This window comes from Lontra canadensis, unplaced genomic scaffold (assembly GCF_010015895.1).
Source record: "Lontra canadensis isolate GAN:19392208 unplaced genomic scaffold, GSC_riverotter_1.0 scaffold25, whole genome shotgun sequence".
NCBI classification, from domain to species: domain Eukaryota; kingdom Metazoa; phylum Chordata; class Mammalia; order Carnivora; family Mustelidae; genus Lontra; species Lontra canadensis.
In genome coordinates this window covers 298,268-321,768 of record NW_022631019.1, presented here as the reverse complement: position 1 = coordinate 321,768, position 23,501 = coordinate 298,268, and the positions used below count along the sequence as shown (strand labels likewise).

General features: G+C 64.1%; 3 protein-coding genes across 4 annotated transcripts; all 3 read left to right on the top strand.

The window, feature by feature from the left end:
• Positions 1–34: 34 nt before the first annotated feature.
• On the top strand, positions 35–9,919 carry SDF4 (stromal cell derived factor 4). Its single transcript, XM_032863112.1, has 7 exons — positions 35–211; positions 3,152–3,505; positions 4,352–4,488; positions 4,749–4,862; positions 7,950–8,108; positions 8,467–8,642; positions 9,706–9,919. Exons 1-7 carry the CDS (start codon positions 48–50, stop codon positions 9,880–9,882), a joined length of 1,281 nt encoding a protein of 426 aa, XP_032719003.1. The 5' UTR covers positions 35–47; the 3' UTR covers positions 9,883–9,919.
• A 3,180-nt stretch (positions 9,920–13,099) lies between these two features.
• On the top strand, positions 13,100–16,109 carry TNFRSF4 (TNF receptor superfamily member 4). The gene is made up of 7 exons (XM_032863114.1): positions 13,100–13,413; positions 13,677–13,799; positions 14,291–14,392; positions 14,740–14,806; positions 15,259–15,455; positions 15,613–15,717; positions 15,814–16,109. Exons 1-7 carry the CDS (start codon positions 13,260–13,262, stop codon positions 15,882–15,884), a joined length of 819 nt encoding a protein of 272 aa, XP_032719005.1. The 5' UTR covers positions 13,100–13,259; the 3' UTR covers positions 15,885–16,109.
• A 3,499-nt stretch (positions 16,110–19,608) lies between these two features.
• On the top strand, positions 19,609–22,671 carry TNFRSF18 (TNF receptor superfamily member 18). 2 transcript variants are annotated; one of them, XM_032863111.1, is made up of 5 exons: positions 19,609–20,127; positions 20,951–21,067; positions 21,977–22,064; positions 22,234–22,436; positions 22,505–22,671. In XM_032863111.1, exons 1-5 carry the CDS (start codon positions 19,911–19,913, stop codon positions 22,624–22,626), a joined length of 747 nt encoding a protein of 248 aa, XP_032719002.1. In that variant the 5' UTR covers positions 19,609–19,910; the 3' UTR covers positions 22,627–22,671. The 2 variants fall into 2 exon arrangements, with proteins under 2 accessions (XP_032719002.1, XP_032719001.1); XM_032863110.1 differs by having other exon boundaries at positions 20,948–21,067.
• The last annotated feature ends 830 nt before the right edge of the window (positions 22,672–23,501 follow it).

The following is a 23,501-nucleotide window of genomic DNA, read 5'->3' as shown; positions in this document are numbered from 1 at the left end:
TCCGGGGGGTGGTGGTGTCCGTGCGGCTATTTCCGCCCAGAGGAAAGATGGCGGCGCCAGCGTCGTCGCGGGGGCGTCGCGCCCGCCCGGAGCCGTTCCCGGTCCGCCTTTTCCCGGAAGAAAGATGGCCGCGGCCTAGGAGCGTCCCGTCGGAGGCGTCACGGGCGCTCGGGCCCCGCTCGGCCGATCCTGGGCGAGCGGAGGGAGGCCGGTGAGTGAGGGCCCCGGGTCGGGGGAGCCGGGAGGCCTGCAGAGGCTCCCTCGGGCCGCTGGACCCTGGGCTCATGTCTTCTCTGCCCTCACCGACGGCTGCCACCGGGAAACTGAGGCTGAGGGAGGCCGGTCGGCGGGGCAGTTGGGTGGATCCCGGTATTTACCAGCGAGGGGCCCTCGCTCGCCTTGTCCGCAAGAGGTGATCTAATTGGTAGGACTTGGGGGAGATTTGAAGCCGTGCGTGGAAAGCCCCTGGCTTTCGGTTCGGCCCGTGGCCATTACCGACGCTCTCTGCGCGACTCCTGAGAGCGGCGACAGCGCTTTCAGGCGACGCGTTTGCCTTTCGATCGGCCAGGGTTAGGGTCGCCAGCACGGACCCCACCGGGATGGCCGAGGAATGCCGCCTGCACCAAGCCGGGCCCCTGGGTGGTGCTGCCCCCTCCGCTGACGTCGCTTCTGGAGGACGGAGACTCCCCGGCCAGCCAGCCAGGCCCTGGCCTTTGCCATCCCCGTCCGGGGGGCGAGGGGGAAGGGCAGGCCGAGGGTGAGGAGCTGAGCAGCTGAGGGGCTGCGTTTGTGCGCGCTCAGAGTCTCACTTGACGTCCTGGTATCTGCGCGGGTGTTTTGGGGCTACTTTTGTGCAGAACGTCCTGTCCTAGTCCTGAAGATAAGTAAGGACTTGACTTTGTCTTTTCAGGGAGCAAAGTACAGTGTGTTTGGACATGATACGTGTTTTCACGGCCAGGACCCGCGAGGGCGGTATTAGTGTCAGGGGAGGTCATCTTGGTTTGCGCAGCACTTGCCCAGCCAGGAGAGCTGGGGCGCAGGGGTAGAGTTACACTCCGGCAGGAAAGGAAACCTTGCTGGCCGCAGGCTTGTACAGGTCTTGGCCTGCAGCAGGCTGCATGTCCTCCTGGGCCCACCTTAGGGGCAGTCCCACTGGCATCTCCTTGGCACCTGTGCCCAGCATCTCTATCAGTTTAGTGGCCGCGGAGAGCTGCGTGCTGAGTCTGCGGGACCCTCACCGGCCACCACTTACTGGTTTCTTCCTGGCCCGTTAGATCGAGTTGTCTGGGTCTTGAGACACATCCCCTGAGTTGTTCCCATGGGTCCTGTGTTTTTGTTGTACCTTGTTGCGGAGCACCGACGTTTTCAGAAACACACGTATTGCGGTGTGGCAGAAACCCCTGTACAGGTTCACTGGGTTGTGTGGACAGTGTGACAGCTGCTGGGACGGTGGGGTGGGGTAGCGTGTGGCATTCCAGTACGTGAGATTCAGGGCAGTCCAAGCCCAGAGGACGTCCTGGGGCAGCCAGCAGGCTCCACACAGCTGGAAAGAGGGATGTGCGCTGCCCTCTGAGGATTGCTTTGTCTGAGGAATGAGACAGATGAGTTCGGAGAGCAAAGTCTTGTTGAAAAACCCAGATAGTGGTCAGGTTTGGAGACCAGTGCGTAAAGGTGTCAGCTGGCAGGTGAGTAATGCTGTGTAGGTTCAAGAGGAAGCACCAGATAAGCAGGGGGTGGCATCCAGCCCGCTGGAGCCCCTGGTCCAGTGCTGTGTGCCCTCAGGCCGGGTGTGGTGGCAGTGCTGCTGGCTAGCACTGCCCTCTGCTCTGCCCGCTGTGTGGCCCTGTGCTTCCTTCCATGCCCCAGCTTGGTAGCAGGCGGCACTCTGGCCTGTGGCGAGCGTGTCCACAGCCACCACCTTTGGACCCTGGGTGCTGGTGGGCTTCCCTTTGCTGCTCCTCTCTGTGAAGACGGCCAGAGGAGGGGAGGGCCTCAGCTGCACCTGAGAGGACCGCCGGTGTTTGCCAGGCAGACAGACTATGAGAGGAACAGGTCATGGAAAGGGCGAGAAGGAGCTAGAGTTCCTTTTGGGAAGTGTGGAGTGTGAAGGTCCATGAGAAGCCAAGTAGGGACCTGGGGGGGCATCTGGGCCCTGTTCTGGCGCCAGCCAGAAGGGAATTCCAGGCCATTCCAGAAGGGAATCTGGAGGAAACTGGAAGGTGTGAGGGAAAACATGTGGGCATGTGTGGAAGGAGCCAGATGTGGGAGAAGGCAGGGATGGCCGAGTGCTGGGCACGAGTGCATGTGGCCTTGGGATCCGTACCGTGGTAGAGTGGACAGAAGGGTGGCATGGTTTCCTTGTTGCTGGGCCCAGGCGTACCAAGGATGACAGACTTCCTGGTACTCCTGTGTGAACGTGTGCAAGGCGGTGTGTGTATGTGCATATTTATGGGTATGTGGCTCTACACATGTAGGTGTGTGTGTCTGCGCACACGTGTATGTGTGCATGTATATCCATGCGCACATGTGCATACGAGTGTGCGTGTGTGTACTTGCTGAGTGTGTGTGTGTGTGCACGTGTGCACCTGCAGAGGTCATTGAGAAGGAAAGGTAGGAAAGGGCTGGTGCCCTGCTGGGTGGGTTTGGGCATTTGCTGGTGCCAGGCCCAGTCGTCACAAAGCCTTGGGGTGGTGCGGCTTCCTGTGTCAGGGTGGAAACAGGCAGGGAGGCCAGGTGACTTAGCCAAGGTCACAGAGCTCATAAATGCTGAGTTGGATTTGGAGAGTGAGTTACCATGACTCTGGAGCCCGTCCCGATGCCAGGGGGGATGGAGAGAGACTGTTCTGGGAACGCCCACTGTGGGCATTGGAAGGGGGTAGGGTTAGTGGTGCTGGGCAGCCCCTGAGGTGGGCATCTTTGGAAAAGGAAACAGTGTGTCCAGTATGTATCTTGTAAACCAAGAACTTCCATCTCATGTTGTGAAGTAGACGGCTCTCTAGAGAAGTACTGGCTGGCGTGCCATCTTGACAGTGGCCGTGTCTTCTTTACAGACCTGCGATTGCTTGCTGGAGACTTCTGCAGTGCCTGGGGTGGTGGGGAGGCTGTGACCCGAGGTCTCACTTCCTCACCTGCCCCACCCTTCTCTCCCCAGCTCCTGGCCACACTTGCAGCCCGTCCTGCATCCCAGACCCAGGGCGGCCATGGCGTGCAGGCAGGTCCCCCTCAGCGGCCTGGCTCCTCACTGCCTCTGGCTCTTGGGGGTCATCCTTCTGATGGATGTGTCTGCCCGGCCTGCCAACCACTCATCTGCTCGGGAGAGAGCTGGCAGCAAGGATGAGCGTGAGCTCCTGCCCCCAGACCACCTGAACGGGGTGAAGCTGGAGATGGACGGGCACCTCAACAAGGACTTCCATCAGGAGGTCTTCCTGGGGAAGGACACAGATGGGTTTGAGGAGGATGCGGAGCCGCGGAGGAGCAGGAGAAAGCTGATGGTCCTCTTCTCCAAGTAGGTGCCCAGGCCTGGGGGGCCGCTAGAGTCTAGCTGGCGTGTGCCAGGACCAAAGCTCACGCAGGCCTGTGCTGGGCCTGGGCAGGGTCCGCAGGTCTCGGGGGCCCATGCCTTGGGAGCCTGTCTGCCCAGCACAGGCCTGGTGGGGTCCAGGCTCCCAGGGTATCGGTGGCACCGCAGCCCAGTCATGTGCCAGGACCCAGGGATTCATGGTTCTCGGTTCCAGGAAGGAGACTGACAGGAGCTCCTGAGCTCCTGGCGGACGGTGTGTAGAAGCCAGAATTTGGGCACTGGTGTCCCTGCCAGTGGGCCTCCCGGTGGGCGGGGCTGGATGACGGGTGTGCACCTGATTGTGTGTGTATGCAGGTGTGTTAGGTCAGGCACATATGTGCTAGTCTGCACACTTGTGTGTGAGCCACTGCATCCGTGGGCACTGCTAATTCACGTGTGCACACACTTACATCTACATTTGCTTCTCCACCGAGCCGTCGGAGCCCGTGTACGAAACGTGACTGTGCTCTGGTGTCCCAGCTCTGGTCCCGTTCCAAGTGTCTGGGCGTGCCGGTGTGGGCTGACGGGGCCGCCTATTGTGAGCAAGGGCGAGGGCCGAGTGTGTCCTCCCCCTTGGCCCCCAGACTGGGGAAGTGGTGCTGGGCTGCCCTGCACAGCAAACGGCCTTCCCAGCCATCCCCGCTGTCTGCTGACAGCTCTGGCGTCACCTTTGGGCAGAGTGTGTCCCTGTTCGTGACGGTGGAGCCCCGCTGGCCACCCTTTGGTCCGTCCGTCTGTCTGTCCTGTCCCGGGTTCTAGAGACCTCGTCTGACATCACGCCCCTGCCTGCAGGGTGGACGTGAACACGGACCGGAGGATCAGTGCCAAGGAGATGCAGCGCTGGATCATGGAGAAGACGGCGGAGCACTTCCAGGAGGCCGTTGAGGAGAGCAAGGTGCACTTCCACGCTGTGGACCCCGATGGCGACGGTACTGCCCGCCTCACCCTCACCCGGGGGCGGGAGGCTGCCCGCAGGAGGGGGCGGTGTGCGCAGAGGGTAGAGGAAGTGAGGGCCTGGGCGGTGGGGCTGGGCGGGGGGCCTGGGCTGGGGGCGGTGCCTGGGTGGGGGCCACTCCTGCCTTGCTGTACTTGCCCTGGGGCTGGCTTATTGGCAGGGTCTGAACAGTGACCTCGCTGTTCCTAAAACCATGGTTGTGGAACAGCCTAGCAGCTTGGCCTTCCCTTCCAGGCCACGTGTCGTGGGACGAGTACAAAGTGAAGTTTCTGGTGAGCAAAGGCCACAGCGAGCAGGAAGTTGCGGAGAAGATGAGGAACGGGGAGGAGCTGAAAGTCGACGAGGAGAGTGAGCGCCAGGCGTGGCGTGCGGCGGGGGGCTGTGGTCGGCCTCCCCGTGGGCCAGAGCTGCGGGGGAGGCTGGTCTGTGGGCGAGGACAGGGTCCTGGGGAGCTGCATCTGCGCGAGGGGTGTGGAGGTGGCAGGGCCGGCCAGCAGCCGGGCAGAGCTCTGCCCTCCCCAAGGCCTCCCGCGGGGCACCAGGGAAACTCTTGGCACGTGTGCGGGTGCCAGCGCGCTGCGGGGGCGGCTCGCTTCTGGAGTGTGTCTGGATGCCGCCTGGGCCCCTACCCAGGTGGGTGGCAGGTTTGGTGTGCTGCCTGTCGTGTCCTGTCCTTCCTCTGAGTGCTGGGTCACCATCCCCACCTTGTCCCGTCGGGTCTTCTCTGGGAGCTTGTGGGCGCGTGGGAGTTTCTCTGTGGCATCTTTGCCCCCCGGGATGCAGTAGGGAGCAGGTCCCGCGTCAGCGAGGCCAGCGTTCTGGTGCTGGGAGGAGAGGTCCTCCTGTGCTTCAGGACAGCAGCTGCTGTGGCCCCGGGGCTGCAGGTGTCCCTGCTGCTGGGCCTTCAGGTGGACAGTGGGCACTCCTGTCTGTGTCGGCCTGGTGTTTTGTGGCCCGGACCCCTCTGTCCCCCGTAGGTTATAGTCATACTTTCTTTCTGTCTGTGTTTTCTGCTTGTCCTTAATTCTGATTCCCTGCCTGCCTTTCTGGCACGCAGGGAAGTGACTGGCCACTCTAACCTTCCGGCCTGCGGTCTCCAGATGATTCCGATTTCCTACGCAGGCGATTGTGATGTCTGTGAACACGGACTGTCTGGTTCTTCCTTCCCAACTGTCCGCCTCTGACTTCCTTTTCTTATCTTGCGTTGGCTGGGACTCCAGTACGGTGCTGGGAAGCAGTGGGGAGGGGGACATCTTTTTCTTGTCTGATCTTAGAGGAAGAGCGCCCGCTTTCTTACCATTAAGCTGGTATGAGCTGTAGGTTTTTTGTAGGTGTTCTTTGTCCCACGCAGGACATTCTCCTCTATTCCCGGTTTGCTCAGAGTTTGAATCACGAATGCCTATTGGATTTTACGTCATGCTTTTTCTGCGCCCGTTGATAGGATCGTGTGATTTTTCTTCTGCCTGTTGGGATGCTCATGTTAACTGATTTTCAGATGTTGAACCACCTGTGCACCTGGGAGGAGTCCCACCTGGTCACGGTCTGGGATTCTTCTTACGTGTTTTTGGGTCTCATTCGGGGATCTTCTGTGGGGCACGTTTGCACGAGACGCCCTGGTTTGTAGGACCCTTTTCTTGCAGCGTCTTACAGTGTGTGCGGCGGTAGCCTTCCACCTGTCCCCCTGGGGGCCGCCCGTCACAGGCACCTCGTCCCTGTCTTACACCTTTGTTGCTCGTGCTCAGTCTGTTTGTGGCGCACGTGCGGCCAGCGGCACCAGACCCCTGTCCTGAGCAGCACGGATGCCGTCGGGCGCTGCCTGGCCTTCCCCCGTTCTCCGGGACACCATCCAGGATTTCACTTCTGTCCTTTTGAAAGCCTGTGCCTTGAATGTGATTATTATTTTTTTTTTTTTCTGAAATGGTTGTTTGCCTTTCTCGTATCTTTCTCCGTTTTGCATTTCCGTGATCTGTCCTGTCGTCCCAGCTGTCCCCTGAAGGCGGTACTTGAAAGCATCGGGGGGGTTCTGGGAGGCCTCTGTCCTCCTGCCAGTGTGGGGCATCTGGCAGCAGCCTCTGGGGTGGCTGCTGGGCGTGGGCTGCTGGTGCTCTGTCCCTGGCTGCTCTCAGGAGCTTGTCTGTCTTCAGCACCTTTCCTTCGGGTGTGCCTGGGGTCAGGACCCGTCCTTTGGGGCATGAACTCTCTTGCCTCAGCCTGCCTGTTGACTCCTTCATCTCACTCGTGTTCAAGGCTCCTCATTCCTTCTTCTGTAAGGATGGGGCGAGCAGGACTGGGCATTGGAAGTGAAGAGCAGTGTTGAGGGTCTGGGAGGCCCCGGGAGCGCAGGCGGGCACTGAGAGGCTGTGTGCCTCCCTGGGGCTCATGGGGCTGCTGTCCCCAGGCACCGCAGACGGGCTCACAGGGCTTGGTGGCAGCCTCCCTCCAGCTGCTGGAGCCGCCCGCGTCCCTGCTTGTGTGTCCTCTTCATGGACATCTGCTGCTGGTCTCAGCACCCACTTAAGTCTCCAGTGAGCTCAGGTCGAGGTCCTCGAGCTGCTGGAGCCACATGGACCTTCCTCTGTCAGGAGCCACGGACAGACACAGAGTCTGGGCCTGTCCCCATGCGTGGTGGGCAGGAGCGCCGCTTGCTGCCGCCATCCGCTAGGTGGGTTTGCCATTAAAAGTAGGTCACCACGGGATCTCCTGTGCATCAGAAGGCACTGAGACTCGAGGCGGCGGGTACTGTGTGGGAGGCAGCTGTGTCCCTGTTGCGATGTGCCAAGGCCTGGGCGCCCCTGTTCCTGGAGGCTGCGGTGAGGGCGTGGACAGATCTCCGTGCCTCGGCTCTTCCTGCTCCGTGGGCCTCCGCCGCTCCACCCTGTTGAAGCCCTGGACGGTCAGGGAGCCTGTGAGGCTGTGGGGGCAAGCTCTGGGCCCCACTCCCCATGCCAGGTCTTCCCAGGAAGGGAGAGTGGGGGCTGCGCCAGAGTCTGTGGGGATGCTTCAGTCATATCTGGAAGCCGGGTTTTCCTCCAGGGCCCTGCCCTCTGTGTGCGGCGCGTGCAAGAGGTGGAAGGAAAGAGGGTGCTTGTTCCTGTCGGGGCAGGGCGAGTCCACCCCTCCCGGAGCAAACGGCAGCAGTGAGCCGAGGCTGGGGCTGCACGGGGCCGGGGACTGGGTGTCTGTGCCTGTGTGTGTCCAGGTGGGGGAGGAGGCCGTGTCTTAGGGGGTCGGCCCCTGTACGTGGGAGGGTCTGGGTCTGGCGGTCTCTGCACCGTCTGCCTCCCTGAGGAGGCCTGAGGGCTGAGCTCTCTGTCGAGCGCCAAGGCCCTTGGCCTCACTCACCAGTGTCCTAAGCCAGCCTTCCCAGGCAGCACGTCTCAGAACTTCTCAGGTGCGTGCGGATGTCCTGGGTCCTCATGGGGATGCCTCTCTCAGCACAGGAAGTGCTGGAGAACCTCAAGGACCGCTGGTATCAGGCGGACAGCCCCCCCTCAGACCTGCTTCTGACCGAGGACGAGTTCCTGTCATTCCTGCACCCTGAGCACAGCCGTGGCATGCTCAAGTTCATGGTCAAGGAGATTGTCCGGGACCTGGGTGAGGCCTGGCCTGTGACCCTGCCTCGGGGGGAGGGGGGGGCTCCCTGCTGGTGGCTGGGCTGGAGGGCGGAGCCCATTGTGCCCCTGCAGCAGTGCTTCTGGCAGGGGTCGGCCTGGGGGTCTTGGAGGCTGTGGGGCCACACAGTGGTGGGGGGCGGTCAGGCCTTGTCCTGGGCCATCTGGCTTTGGCCAGGCTCTCGAGCAGGTCAGGTGAGACGCACCTAAAACAGCTTTAGGCTAAAATTTAACACACTGAAAATTGGGCAGGTAACCTCTTTTGGTTGACTTTCTTCTGGGTGGGCCCAGGTGGCCCCACATCCAGGTGAAGTCTGAGTGTTCACTCCCCTGTGCTGTAGACCAGGACGGCGACAAGCAGCTCTCACTGCCTGAGTTCATCTCTCTGCCCGTCGGCACAGTGGAGAACCAGCAGGGCCAGGACATCGATGACAGTTGGGTCAGAGACCGAAAAAAAGAGTTTGAGGAACTGATCGACGCCAACCATGATGGGATCGTGACCATGGCTGAGCTGGAGGTGAGTGCAGGTGCCTGGGGGGCACCGCCCTCCCCCCACCCTGAGTTTGGGGCCCAGATCCCCAGGCTTCCAGGTGTGCCTTAGGCAAGGGGCTGTGGTGGAAAGGACGGCAGTGTTGGCCCGGCTGCTCGTTGTAACACTTTGTGGCACCTGGAGGTGGGCTCCCCACGCGCAGGGGAGGTGGAGTCCCTGGGCAGCGTGGTCACCTGTGGTGCTTGGGCCAGTGAGGTGCTGGCCTGCCCCCAGCCAGGGATGCCTCGGCCTCTTCTGGCTCCAAGCAGCCGCTCCCCAGTGGGCAGCTGGTGAGATGCTGGGGTGCCGGGGGTGCAGGCCGCTCTGGAATCCATCTTCCCCCGAAGTGTTTCTGTCGGTGCCGCGTGGGTGCTGTGTGGGCTTGTTTTCCCCGTCGCTGCATGACTCACTGTCTTTGCGCCAGAATTCTCTGATCCCTCTTGATAGCCGGCGCACACACCTGCTTCGAGCATTGAGCGGCGGCTCATTGAGTCCGTGTTCATGCCTGTATCCGGGCATCGCGTGACCCACGGGCAGGCTCCCGCAGCCACTCAAGGCTGTTTGCCCTCCGGCCGGTCCCCTCCGGGAAGGAAGCATCAGGAGTGCCCTGAGGAGGACGGGAGGCGGCGAGTCTCAGGCGCCACACAGGCAAAGGCTGTCTGGCCCTGAGCCACTTCCAGCCTGGTGTCTGCCTTCCAGAACATTCCAGAACATGCCACATCCCCTCCTTGCTGCTTCTGTACTCTTAGCCCATGGGGTGTTTTAAATAAGGCGTTGCTTTCTGAGGCTGGGGACAGGGTCAGAGCCATGCAGATACTTCCCTGAGGCCAGAGGCGCTGACCTCGCTGACAGGGCATCCATGGGGGGCAGGGGCGTCTGCCTGGCGGTGTGGGGGGTGTCTCACGGCCTCGTCACCAAGTGTGGACTTCTGGCGCCATGGTGGAGCTGAGGCTCGAGGTCGATGGCCCTAGTGCTGCTGGGGAGCGGGCGCGCTGGGGAGGGCCATGGTGGCCAGGGGTTCGCGCTGACCCCGTGCCCGGAACCACCACAGGACTACATGGACCCCATGAACGAGTACAACGCCCTTAACGAGGCCAAGCAGATGATCGCCATCGCCGACGAGAACCAGAACCAGCACCTGGAGCCCGAGGAGGTCCTCAAATACAGCGAGTTTTTCACGGGCAGCAAGCTGATGGACTACGCCCGCAACGTGCACGAGGAGTTCTGAGCCCACGCACCCCCCCGCCACCCCCCCGGGCCGGCCGCCGCCGCCGGCGGTCCGGCCCTGCCCCAGGTGTGCGTGAGTGGCCAGCCTGGGCCGGTGCAGCTGTGGGCCGGTGCCCCCCGCGCGGGCGTCTCACTTCCAGGCACCGGGCGCGTCGGGGCCCTGCGGGCTCACCACGCTGCGGGGAGCAGCGCGGCCCCTGCCCCTTCCTCGCTGGCGTTGCGTTGGCGTGTGCTCTGCGGGGGACCCGAGCCGGCGGCGGGGGTTCCTGCCACGACGTTCCGTCTCCGAAAACACAAACACTTGTGACGAGAATCTCACTAATGTACGTTAAGATAGAGCTGCCTTTTCCTCCCAGCTTCATTTCCTTGTTGAAAAAAAAGCTCATAAAATGATGTTGGAACGTTTGTGGCCAGGTGGCTTCCACTCAGTGCTTTTGAGGTGGGTGATCCGGTGCGAACAGAGGGTTTGGTCAGGCTCCTGCCAGGCTGCTGGGTGGGGCTGCACGTGAGGGTCGCGCTTAGCGGCAGGGAGGCCCTCGGGGGCGCGGGAGCCAAGGGTCTGGAGCGTGGCGCTGAGGTGAGACCCCTGGGAGGTGCTGGCTGGAGAGGGAAGATCTGAGGACCGGCCCTTAGGGCAGGGGCTGGGGGGAGAGCCCCCTCCGCACTCCAGCCGGGCTGGCTGTGGGGGAACAGATCAGAGGCGGCCAGGGGACCTGGAGTCTCACCCAGCCTGTGGTCAGGGGCTGGGAGGGCCTGAGAGCCTGGGGACAGGACGGGGCTCTTGGGGGAGGTCCCACCAGACCTGTATTTGTCCCAGGCCCTTTCTGGAGGTCAGCCGTGCCCATTGCTTGTCCAGCATGTGGGGACAGAGGACACTGAGCTGTGAGGGGTTTAACAGACCGAGGGTCCCTGACCTCACGTGCCTCCGAGCTGCCGCCTCCAGTCCCTGCCCCTGCCCCCTCCGTGCTGGGCATCCCCTCAGGAGCCCTGAGCTGTGGGCTGCGGCGCCTCAGTGGGTCCGCTCAGGCCTTGGAGGGCCCTGCTCAGGTGGGGGCTCCAGCCCGGTGGGCAGAGGAGCCACCTTGAGCTGCCCTCATGACCCGCCCTTGCCACAGGGATCCGCTTCCGAGCAGCGTGGGGTGGGGCCGCTGTAGCGGAAGGAGGGCGCAGCGACACCTGCACCGGGTTCCCCGCAGACGGGAAAGACTTCAGAAGGGCTGGGAGTGTGTGGTGGGAGGGGGTCCCCACCGCGGCCGGGCCCCCATGGGTGAGTTGGCAGGGGCGTCGGCGACGTGGTTGTCTGCTTGGCGGGTCAGCGTGAACAGGGGCCTGGTTCGTGGGCTGGGTGGGCAGGGCCCCGGGCAGCGGGGACCCGTACTGCCAGAGGGCAGGCAGCGCCCACGTGGCCCCCAGAGAAGGAGAGGGGCACACTGGTGGGGGCGCTGCCCACCGGACGCCCAAGTGAGCTCAACCTCAGGAGCTACAGTGCGTCAATTAGAAGAAAAAAAGACTTTTGTCCCCACCTGTGGAAGACGGGGGTGCGCACGCACACACACCAGGCTGCCTGACGCCCCGATCCCCTCCCCGGTGGCCCCTGGCTGCTGGCAGAGCCTGCCTCTCCCTCCGCCCCCTGTTGTGGGCGGTGGCCTCGTCCGTGGCAGCCTTGCCCGGCTCGGCCGGGGAGGAATTTCCCACAGGTGGGCCGGGGCGCTCAGCTTCCTTACCTGTCGTCGGGGAGTCAGGGAGGGGAATTTCCAACTTCTCCCCTGCTCTCCTCCCCGAGAGGGGCCCTCTGTCCGAAACTTTGTGAATTAACTGGTTGATTTCATCTCAAGGTTATGGTTTGAAGGGCACAGAAAAACGACCCAGGGTAGCCTCCCCTGCCTCCAGGGCACCCAGTGATGTCCGAGCCATGCTCGAGTGTTCTTTCCGCTCTCCACACCACGGCCCTGCAGACGACCCTCCCCGCCCGCCCTGGAACCACCTGGGGCTGTGTCCGAGGGTGCCAGGTGCTCCGGGGGCTGTCCGGTGGCTCATCCTGGTCTCCACTGTCACATTGGTGCTGTGGGGACACCCTAGGCCCGGCGTGGGTGTGGGATGGGCTGGGTTGGCCTGGCCACCAGGGAGGACACAGAGCCAGACTGGGCAGAGGGCACCCCCCCACAGGAGCAGCCTCACACGTGCCACACGCACACGTGCGCACAGGTTCACACGTGCTCCTGGCATACTTCGTACCCAGGGTGCAGAGCAGGTGCTGTCCTAACAGAACACCAGGGACGACTGTCTCCCTGTCCTGGGCCGGACTTCTGAGAGCAAGTGTGGGCAGGGCTGCCCTCGTCCGTTGTCCTCACGCAGTCTCCTTCTCTCAGAAGGAAGCCAGCCCTTTGGGAGCAGGACTCCTCCGACCCCCGCCACCCTATCTAAACTTGACCAGCAGCGCAGAGGCCCCACCTCCAAAACAGCCACATGGGAGGTCAGGGTTTCAACGCGTGAATCTGGGGACACCTGCTGCGCTCAGACACGCTGAGCAGCACAGCCCTCCTTCGCACTCGTGTGCTTGCCACGTCTGCCTACACCCCTGCCGTTCTCCACACACTCGCACCCCCCCCCCCCCCGAGCTCATGACCACTGCCTCCGTCTGAGCTGGTTTTGGACGCCTGGACCAGGGACTGTGCTCTCGAGTTTGGGGCTGCTCTTCCCTTGAGCCAGTGCCCCGTGGAGGGTCCAGATGGTGTGAGGCCTGTCTCCTGACACAGGGTGCTGCCTCAGTTTACCCATGTGCTCTGTGCACCCGTTTGCTGAAGGGGTGAGGATTGCCATGAGTGTAGCCTTTTGTCGGGGGGGGGGGTTGCAGGAGCAGACACCTGCTCCTGAGGGGTCCAACCTGCCCTCCACAGGGAGAGCGGGCGCCCAGAGGGAGCGAGCTTGTGGAGGGGTCGGCTGGCCAGAGCAGGAGGCTACCCATGTGCCCAGCCGAAGGGGCGCCATGTCCCTGGTGAGGTGGGGCGAGGGGGCGTCCGGTGTGGACGGTGGATGCGGACTAGATGTGCTGGCCCCGCCGAGGGTCCAGCGGCTGCAGGTCCTCACTTTGGCCCCAGGTCTGAGCCGGGTCAGCACCCCGCTGCCCACTGGCTGAGGCTGAGGTTAGTGGGCGTATTAGAGGCGAGGAGGGCGCAGGGCAGGAGAGAAGCCCGCAGCCTGGAGGGTTGCTGCTCGGACTAGCTGCCTTCTTGCCACCAGCCCAGGTCAGGGGTCCCCAGCCCTTCCTGGGCCTCCTTCCTCCGGGTCCCCTCCTCCTCTCTCCCTCCCCACCCCTCCCCCGCAGCCCTTATAGCCACATCCTGCAAGGAAAAACCCCAGACTCCTGCGCCGCCGGCAATGAATCCTCATCTCCTCGTGCAGGCTCGGCGGCCCCGCGGGCCCCCCTCAGCCCTCCTGCTCTTCGGGCTTGTGCTGGGAGCCGCGGCCCGGCTCACCTGCATGGGGGACGCCTACCCCAGAGACGGCAGGTGCTGTCAGGACTGCCCGCCCGGTGAGTGGCCTGGCCACCGAGCTGGGGAGGGGGCCTCTGGGGCCCCGGGACAGGAGGGTGGGGTCCTAGGGATGGGACCCACACGGGGATGGGGGCTGGGGAGAGGGGAACAAGCAGATGGGGTCCCGGGACACGGGGGTCACGGGCTAGCGGACTCAGGCCGACAGAGTGGGTGACCGGCAACCAGGCCCGGGGCCGTGGGCCTCCAGGACTGAGGCTGGGGATGCGGAGCCACGCTGAGTCTGGCCTGCCTCCCGCGGCAGGCTATGGGATGGAGAGACGCTGCAGCGGAGGACAGGACACCGAGTGCCACCCTTGTCTGTCCGGCTTCTACAATGAGGCTACGAACTATGAGCCCTGCAAACCCTGTACCCAGTGCAATCAGAGTGAGCGTCACCCTGACCGGATCCCAGACCCCTGAGCGAGTCCCTTGCGCCCCGCCTGGGCGCTCCCAGGAGGTCCCCATAGCCGCAGAGACAAACCCCAAACCACAGTGGGGCCTGCTGTACCACGGGGGGCCCCCTAGGAGCCCCTCCCTCCTCCCGGGGAGGGGTGGGCTGAGGCCACGAGGAATCGGGCAGGAGCACATGCCTGCCGGCTGGCCTTTGCAAGCAACAAGAGCGGGATCCAAGCGCCACCGAGGGTCCTGCTGTGGGCCTGACGGAGGGTGGGAAGGGAGGCTGGAGCCACCCTGGGCGTGCCTCCCAAGGGCCACGTGGCCGGAAGGAATGTGGCATCCAGGGACTGGAGAGAACCCGGAGCCCCGCGCGGCTGCGAGGGGGCTGCTGGTCCGGGAGCCCTCGGCCTCCGTCCTCCAGCCTGTGCAGCAGCCCGCGGCTCTGCCGACCCTGCCCGCCTCCCCTACCCCCCCCCCCAGGAAGTGGGAGTGAACCCAAGCAGAGATGCACACCTACGCAGGACACGGTCTGCGGCTGTAAGCCAGGCACCGAGCCCCAGGACGGCTTCAAGCGTGGCGTTGGTGAGCCCGGGGGTGGCGGCGGGCAGCGTGTGCTCAAGAGGGCAGGGTCTGCGCGCCTGCGGGGTCCTTGGGGCTGGCAAGGAAGTGTGTCTGCCACATCACCTGCTGTCACTTCCACTGTACCCCACCCCCACAGGTCAGAACAAGTTCCTTTCCCCCAACAAACAGGCCAGGCCGAGAAAGGCGGGGGGCCCGGGTTAGGGCCCGTGGGTGGAATGTGGGCCAGGAGGCGGTTCTGGAGGCTGTGGTGGGGGAGCGCCCAGCCCTACAGGACTAGCCCCCAGCAGCAGCCGCGTCCAGGTCCCTGAGGCGGCGGTGAGGAGACCGTCCTGCTGTCTTTGTTGCAGACTGTGCCCCGTGCCCACCGGGACACTTCTCCCCAGGGGACGACCAGGCCTGCAAGCCCTGGACCAAGTGAGTGGCCTGGGAGGCTCCTGGCCCCTGTCCCCTCATGACCCCTGGCCCCACCATGCTGCCCGCCGCCTCAGCCCTGGTCCAGCCTGGCTGCTGGGTTGGGGTGAGGAGTGTATGACTCTGTCCCAGGCCCTGGGAGACCATGAGAGCCCGCCTCATCCACAGCTGGGGCCTCCACGGTAGGGGTGGGAGGAGAGCAGTGTGGGCAGCAGAGCGAAGGGAAGTGGGGAATGAGGGTGTGGGGCAGGGGTCCCTGGGGGTTGTGGGGCTTCGGCAGGGTCCTTGGCCTGTCCCCTGGCTAGGAGTGGGATGCTGCCAGACAGGCCCCGGGGGGATCTGATGCCCATTGCTCCCCACACGTCCCTGGTCCTGCCTCAGTTCTGGGTCCTTCTGGGAGGAGTTGGCTGGGGGTTGGAGGCTCTGGCCTGAACAGTACCCCCTGCCTTTGTCAGCTGTACCCTGAAAGGAAAGCGTACGGTGCGGCCAGCCAGTCAAAGCTCAGATGCTGTCTGTGAGGACAGGAGCCCCCCGGCCACGCTGCCATGGGAGACCCAGGGCCCCCCAGCCCGGCCCCCCACCACCCAGCCCACCACAGCCTGGGCCAGGGCCTCCCAGGAGCCCTTCACGCCCCCTACAGAGCCCCCCAGGGGTAAGGGGGGGGCCTGGCCTCCCCCCAGCAGGGCAAGGAGAAGGGGGGTAGGGAGAGAGGGCGGGGGTGGGGGTGCCCTCTGCCCTCCTAGAGGCCCTCTGGGGCTGGACCCTTTGCTCCAGTGGACCCCACCCCAGCAGGCCTTGCCTCCCCGCAGGCCCCCAGCTGGCCGCTGTCCTGGGCCTGGGCCTGGGCCTCCTCGCTCCCGTGGCGGCTGCGCTGGCGCTACTTCTGCACCACAGAGCCTGGCGGCTGCCCCCCAGTGAGTACCCCGTGTGACCCCGGCCCCAAAGGCCTCTCACACATGGGGGGCCGTGACCCTCCCCCACCTCCTGCCTCTGCTCCTTCCCCTCCCCAGGTGGAAATAGCTTCCGGACCCCTATCCAGGAGGAGCACTCCGACGCCAACTCCGCCCTGGCCAAGATCTGAGCCAAGACTGGAGCAGCTAGTGCTCCCATCCCCCGCTGGGGGCCCTGAGGGCCTGCTAGACATGGAGGGGCTTTGGGGTGCCCCCGCGCGCAGGCCACCCTGTCCCATAACCCCCCCACCCCGCGCCGTTTTAGGTGCTCCTGGCCTGCGCCCAGGGCTCTGCTACGTATGCCGTGCATACTCCCCGCCCAGGGTGGTCCCCCCAATAAATGACATTGGTGAACCTGGGTCTCCGACTGGCTGCTAGCGGGCTGAGTGCCACACAGCCATGGTGGGAGTGCAGGGGCCAGACCCACTCTGGCGGGGGAGGCCTCTCCAGCCTCGGCAGGGGTATGGGACCCCCTCAGAGACCCCGGCACCCCTGTCCTCACCCCTTCTCTGAGCATGTCCCGGCTCCAGACGGGGGGCGTGCAGGCCACATACATGTCCTAGGGGACCGAATGACCCCGCAGCTTGTCGGTGGCATCCAGGAGCCGCTTCTCCAAGCCCTGCCTCTGGGTGAACAGGCCCTAGGCTCCCCCAGTGAGCCCACAGCTCCAGCACTAATGGGAGCAGGTAGGAGACTGGAGGCCCTGGCCCCAAAGGGGATGTTTGAGGACAACCCTTCAGGTCTCTGTGTGTCCTTGCAGAGCAGAGAGCTCAAGAGCCATTCTTTCTCGAGACCTCTCGAATCCCATGCCTGCCAGACCTGCGTGTGTGTCGTGGGTAGTGAGTGGGGAAGCTTTGGGAAAGTGGAGATTTCCAATCAAGCTGAGCCGCATTTGGCCCTGGGGGCGAATGCTGAAAAACCCCGATGCCCATCGACAGTAGAGTCCCACGGACATTGTCCGTGACTATGGTGCCCCTCCTGTTGGGTTGCCAGGCCAGACGGTGAGCGTCCTTCGCAGCTGCTGGCTGACCTGAAGCCAAAGGCACTGCGGCCAGCGCAAGACTCTGGCCCTGATGTTGGCCGATCCCTGGCCAACAGCCCTCCTTGTTTCCTGGGCCATCTTTCTCCCCAGGGTCACCCCAGAGGCCCGTCCAATGTGTCTTCAAACCTCTGAGCCCTCTGCCCTGGGGCCTGGACGCTGCCAAGGGAGGACAGAGAGCCGTCCCATGTTCAGCCCCACTGAGTTCCCCGTGTTCGGGGTGGGACTCAGCAGTGGACAAAACAACGTGAGCCGCGCCCTCAACGCAGCCGGCAAACCCGCACCCTTGATCTGGGGACAGTGGTCACCAGGATAGTGTGGAGGCTGCAGAGAAGTGCTAGGGGACCTGGTAGAGGGGGCAGGGTCGGGGCAGGGGAGGGGGCAGATCCTGCACCCGAGGCCTCCTCCCCACACCTCCCAGCTCTTCCCTCAGCCAGGACACCCTCCCCTCACCTGGCCACTGCACACCTGCCATGGGCAGAGAGATGGCCAGACTCATCGTCTCTTTGCTTCTACACCAGCCCTAAGCACACTCTCCAGCCCCTCACCCCCGCCTGTCTGCTGAAAACCCTCACACTGTCTCCGCCCCAGGCCCCGCGTGACCCCAGGCCTGGGCCTCGAGCTGTGGCCCTGCCCAGTGTCCGCTGTCCCCCTCCACGCCCCCGCCCCGTCCCCACCCGGCCCTGCTGCCGGATCCGCTTCTCCACGCACCACCCGCCTCTGGTTACTGCCTGGCCTCCGTGAGGGGCCGACCGCTGACAGGAACATGGTGACTCGTGTGAGCGGGAAGACCTGATAACGCAGAAATGTGGGGAGCGGCCCGGGGCCCTGGAAAACACAGCAGATAAAGATCGCCGCTCCCCTGGCTGCCCAGCTCTAGAGGCTCTCCTTGTCCCCGTAGCCTGTGGCTGGGTTGGGGGGGGGGCTTCCGGAGGGGCTGGGACAAGAAAGCAGACGCAGGCACTGACACTGGGCTGACGTCACTCCTGCCTTTCGAGGGGCCTTGCTCAGAAGCCGCTATCTCTGTGGGCATTGAACGTGGGCTGTTTGCTTTCTGTGCAGCTGTGGGCGGCAGCCACGGAGGAATCTTCCTCTCCCGCCCGCCCACGGGCCCTTCCCGTGGACTTTTTCTGCACGGAGCTCCTCCCGCCCAGCTCACCTTCACTCCTCCCCACTGTTTCCAGAAGCTTCTAACTCTGTCCCTGCTTCCAGAAGGACCAGCTGACACACAGCACAGCCTGACAAGCATCATTTGTAGGGTATCGATCATGTTTTCCTGGGCCACAGTATATCACGAACTTACCAGAATTGGGGTGACCCTTTACTGCCCCAGACCTGACCCCTCAGGTCTTTGAAGTGAGCAGCGGATGAAGGTCTAAAACTGCGGGTTCTGTGCGTGGATTCCCGCTCTGTCCCCACGCTCAGACCCATCTCCTGGAGTGGGAGACCTCAGGGCTCCGTGGAGCCTCGGGCAGCCTGGAGCTACAGCCCACCCGAGAGCCCCCTCCCTTCCCTGCACCACCAGGTTTGCCCCTCTGCGGAGGGGCCGTGCATCCTGGGACTTGGGAGAGCTGAGTCACCCATGGCTAATTCCTGTCAATTCCCTCAGGAAAGGAACAGCTGCCCATCAGGCCAGGTGGCAGCTGTAGGCCTCAAAGACCAGTACCTCCAGCCCAGAGCCGTAAGCACTCTCCCACTCCTGAGACCCAGGCCCCAGGGAGGCGTACCAGAGGAGGCAGGGCCCCAGAAGCCCTTTGTGCCGCACGGGGAAGCTGAGGCTGCGGGAGATGGACAGTCTCATGGTGAGTTGGAGGCACAGAAAATTGGGTCAGGGGCTGGCCCTCCACTGCCCCGGGATGACCAGATTCGTCCGGAGAGGTCTGGGTGGGAACCAGCCCAGCAGTCTGTGCTGGGACCTGAGCAGACCCCCTGGAAGTTTAGTCAATGCCTGGACCTCTCCTTACTAGCGACCTGTCCCGAGATCCGAGGAGGTCCTTGGGTTGGGAGGTAAGAGGTGGCTCCTGAGAGCTCTAAGCTGGAGTGTGTGTGTGTGTGTGTGTGTGTGTGTGAGACCTGGAGCCTGGTCAGACCTTGTTGGCTAAGTGAGGGGGTGTGTCCTGATCCTCAGAAAGTAAGGGGGGCATTGTCCCCATCCCTGGAAAATGGGGGGCCTCTTGGTGTGGGGGTAGGACCATGATGCTCTGGGGTCTGTAGGGTTCGCAGAGGACGAGGAGTTAGAGATCTTTAAAAGCCCTTGGGGCTCTCCTGAGGAAGTTGGGGCAGGGGTAGGGGACACAGCCAGACACCGAGGGGGCACAGCGAGGGAAGCGTCCCCAGCCAGACTGTCCTCCCGGGGGTCCCTGTACCAGCACACCGTGGGCACTACCCACCGCAGGGTGCCGTCTGCACTTAGCACGCGCAGTGCCCACCCTTCCTGTAGGCGTCCCTCCCTTCACACCCGATGGGCTGCAAGTTTAGAACAGAAAACATTTCTGACCTGCTCCCTTCCAGTCCAGCCCTGTGTCGCGGGGGGTGCAAGCTATGTTCAGTGTCCCCCTCCCCCCCCCACACACATTTGCGGGCATATTCAGTTTCTGGGTAGGAATTCCTGGACCAGAGGGCAGGGACACTTAGGAACCCCCAGGTTACCCCCTGCGCCGGCCACACACGAGTCTCCTGGAGGCCCCCCACCCCCTGTGGTTGTGCTCTGCAGCGCGAAGAGACCAGCCCGGCTCCGCTGACTTAAAAAACTATTTTTCTACTGAGAGCAGCTCTGGGTTCACATCCAGCGTGAGGGGCAGCCGCCCAGATTTCCCGCGTGCCCCTGCCCCCACCGTCCCCCTCCCCGGGGGCCCTTTGTTCCCGCGGCCGCGCGGCTCCGACGGGCTCCAGGGGCCGGGTCTGCTGAGGGTCCCACACGGCTGTGCCTTCTGCGGTTTGGACAAAGCTCCAGCCACACGTCACCGCTGCGGTCACACGGAGCCGGCGCTGCCGACCCCCGGTGCTCCGCCCGCCCGTTGAATCGGGGGGGTTGCCGGGGGTCACGGGGGTCGGATGGGAACCTTTTCTCCCCCCTCCCGGCATCTGGGCCTGCGGGGCGGGGTCTGGGCGTGCCCGGATGGGGGCGTGGCGGGGCCCATCCCCTAAAGTCTCCCGGCACCGTCCCGCCATGGGTGCCATGGAGGCGAGGGGCGCGCGCGCGGCCCTGTGCGGCGTCACGCTGCTCTGCGCCCTGGGCCTGGGCCAGCGCCCCGCCGGGGGTCTGAGATGCGGCCCCGAGCGCCTTCTGCGTGGAACCGGGACGGACGCGCGCTGCTGTCGCCGGTGCGCCCCGGGTAAGGCGCGCGGGGAGCCTGTCTCGGAGCGCAGCAGCGCCGCGCCCTCTCCCTGTGCTCAGACCCGGCCTCCACGGCGTGGCGGGCAGATCTTCTGGGTCCGGAGCCCACGGACCCTGGGCAATGGGTGAGGGGCGTGTAGCAGAGGGGAGCTCAGCTCGGGCCAGGGGCCATGTGGGGAGTCAGGGGTTAGGGGGTGAGAGCCTTCCCCAAGGAGAGTCTTGGGTCCCAAGGCGGAGGAAAGCTGTCCCAGCTCTCACTGAGCGGCTAGGGAGCCCTTGACCTTCCCTCAGGCCAGCACAAGTTCTGCCCCACCCCTGCCTCGGACCTGCCTCTATGGGTGAGGGGCAAGGGGCATGTGCCCGCCTGGGGACAAATACTGCAGGGAAAACAGCCCAGAGTGTCACCCTGCTGGAGCCTGGGGGTTGAGAAGGGGGTCTCTGAGGGTCCCAGTCTCAGTGCGGCAGGCGGGGACAGGCAGGAGGAAAGGGGGAGAGGGAGTAGATCCCCCAGGCGGGCCCCTTGTCCTGCAGGGACATGTTCTGGTCACATGCCAAGTCACAACCACCCTGGGTGGGAGCAGCTTCAAGGCAGTGGGGGACTCAGCCAGGCTGCATGGGTGCCTGTGGGGGAGGGAGACAGCGGGAACCCACCCGGGTGCTGACTCCCAGGCAGGAGCCCTTTGACCTCTGGGGCTGCCTAAGGGTGGAGGTGTGGATGGCCCATTCTCTCTGGGGGGCCCTGGTGGGGTGGTGGGGAAGTCCTGAGGAGGGAGGGGCTTGGCCCAGCTGCTGAGAGGGCTGGCTTTTCTCTGGCTCAGCAGAGCCCTGCCCTAAGGTGGACTGCACGTGTGTGGAGCCGGGGTTCCACTGCGGGGACCCCCAGTGCACCAGCTGCAAGCATCACACCTGCCCGCCGGGCCAGGAGGCGCGGCCCCATGGTGAGTCCGCGGCAGCTGTGGCCTGAGCGGGTTGGGGGTCTGACCAGGGCCCAGCCGGAGCTCAGGGCAGTGGGTGTGTGGCGAGCGCCACGAGGGTGTGGAAGGAAGTGCCTGTGTGTGGCGGGTACGTGCGTGGCCTCTGGGCAGGCAGGCTCCAGCAGCTCTGTGGCTAAGCCAGGTGGGTGCGGCCGTTGGCTGCCTGTCGCCCGGACCCAGACAGGGGTCCTGGCACCCCCGCGGCTGCGGCGAGTCCTTCCTGTTCTTCGCAGGCTTCCGGTGCAGCTCCAGGGCATTCCTCAGGGCTGGTTGGGGGAGTCCTGGGGGTGTCCAGGGGATGCCTAGCCCAGGCCTCCCTGTACCCTGTATGTCTGTGTGGGGACATGCCTGCCCCTTCTTGCCTTGTCTGGGGGGCAACCTTTTCCTGGAAGAAGCAGCTCGAATTCTCCTGGGGCCTGTTTACCTGCTGGGAGGGGCATGGTGAAGCCTGAGGGCCCTCGTGAGGTAGGGTGGGGCACAAGCCTCACCTTCTCTCTCCAGGACCCTCACTGGCCTCTTGCCCTCCCGGCTACTGGACCAAGTGTAAGGCCTGGCCCGATTCTGGCCTGGTTTCTCCTTCTGCCCCTTCTGGGGTCCCTTACCGTCCAGCCTCCAGTGGACAGGCCCCTGCACTCCCCTCCTCTCCCAGATCCCCCAGGGACCTCCACCAACTCGGGGTCACAGCCTTGGGGTCCCCCAAATCTGCCTCACCCACAGATGGTTGCCCTGGAATGGGGCACACTTGAGCCCTGATTTTGGCCAGGCCTCAGTCTCGCAGGCGTCAGAGACCTGTTGGACCCAGGCCCCAGAGGGGCCCCAGAGGGGCCCTGTCTCACCTACCCCAGCAAACCCCAGCTGTCTGTCTGTCTCCAGGGAATTTCGATTTCGGCTTTGAGTGTGTCGACTGTGCCACAGGGACCTTCTCTGGAGGCCAGGAGGGTCGCTGCAGGCCCTGGTCAGAGTGAGTGCTAGTGGGACCTTCAGGTGGCTGGCCAGTTCCTGAGGGAGGGGCCTCTCCTGTCCTTCCTGGTGACCCACCTCCCACTTGGAGGACAGCAGCCATGTGGAAGTCCCGCTCGGGTGGGCGAGGCTGGGCGAGGGCTGACCGAGGGCTCTTCTGTGTGTCCCAGCTGTTCCCAGTTTGGGTACCCCCCCATGTTTCCCGGGAACAAGACACACAATGCCGTATGTAGCCCGGGGCTGCCGCCCGCTGAGACGCGTGACCCGCTGACCGTCATCCTCCTCTCCGTGACCGCCTGCGTCCTGGTCCTGAGTGCGGCCCAGCTGGGCTTGCACGTCTGGCAGCTGAGACGGCAGCGCGTATGGCCCCCAGGTCTGTTGTGCCCCTGGGGTGGGAGAGGTGGGTGCCTGGCCTGCCCGCTGACCGCAGCCGCTCTGCAGAGACCCAGCTGCTCCTGGAGGCACCGCCGCCCGCCGAGGACGCCTGCAGCTGCCAGCTCCCTGAGGAGGAACGGGGAGAGCAGCTGTCTGAGGACAAGGGCCTGAGGCACCTGTGGGTGTGAGGCCTGGCTGTCCTCTGCTCCAGCAGACCCAGAGCCAGACCCTCCTAGGACACGTCCCAGGGCTGGCCCATGGGAACAAGGGCTCTACACTCCACCGTGGGGCCCCAGCTCTGGGCCCGGCCCTGCTCCCCTCGATGGTGGAAGTGGGTGGGGGATGGTGACAGTGACCAGTCCCCCAGACCATGCAGAAGAGGCAGCAGCTGTGGCCAGACCCCATGGGGCATACAGCCGCAGCTGTGGCTGCTTCCCTCCCTTGCTGGCCCTGTTGGGGTTGTGGTGTCTGTGGGCCCCTGGCTTCCAGGACAGGAGGCTGGGCCCAGTGCAGGACTTGGCTGCAGGCAGTGCTCAATAAACACTTGTCCAGCGACTTGAGTGGCCATGTTCTGGGGTGGGAGCGCAGGGAGACGAGGCCCCTACCAGTACTCCCACGCCCACCCACCGTCAGCTCCTTCCAGCCAAGGCGGGCTGGGGGTGGGGCAGAAGTCAGGGCCATTCTAGTCCTGGCCCAAGCGCTTAGCAGGGACCCTGGAAAGCTTCCTGGAGGAAGGGCAACATGATGGACACGTGTCCTGTGTGCCTTTTTTTTTTTTTTTTTTTTAAGAATTTATTTATTTATTTATTTGACAGGCAGAGATCACAAGTAGGCAGAGAGGCAGGCAGAGAGAGAGAGGGGGAAGCAGGCTTTCCGAGGAGCAGAGAGCCCGATGCGGGGCTCGATCCCAGGAACCTGGGATCATGACCTGAGCCGAAGGCAGAGGCCTTAACCCACTGAGCCACCCAGGCGCCCCCTGTGTGCCTTTTCGCTGCCCTGTCCAAACCCCCTTCCCTGGCAGTCTGCTTGGCGCTCTGGGACAGTTGGATTCTGTGCTCTGTGC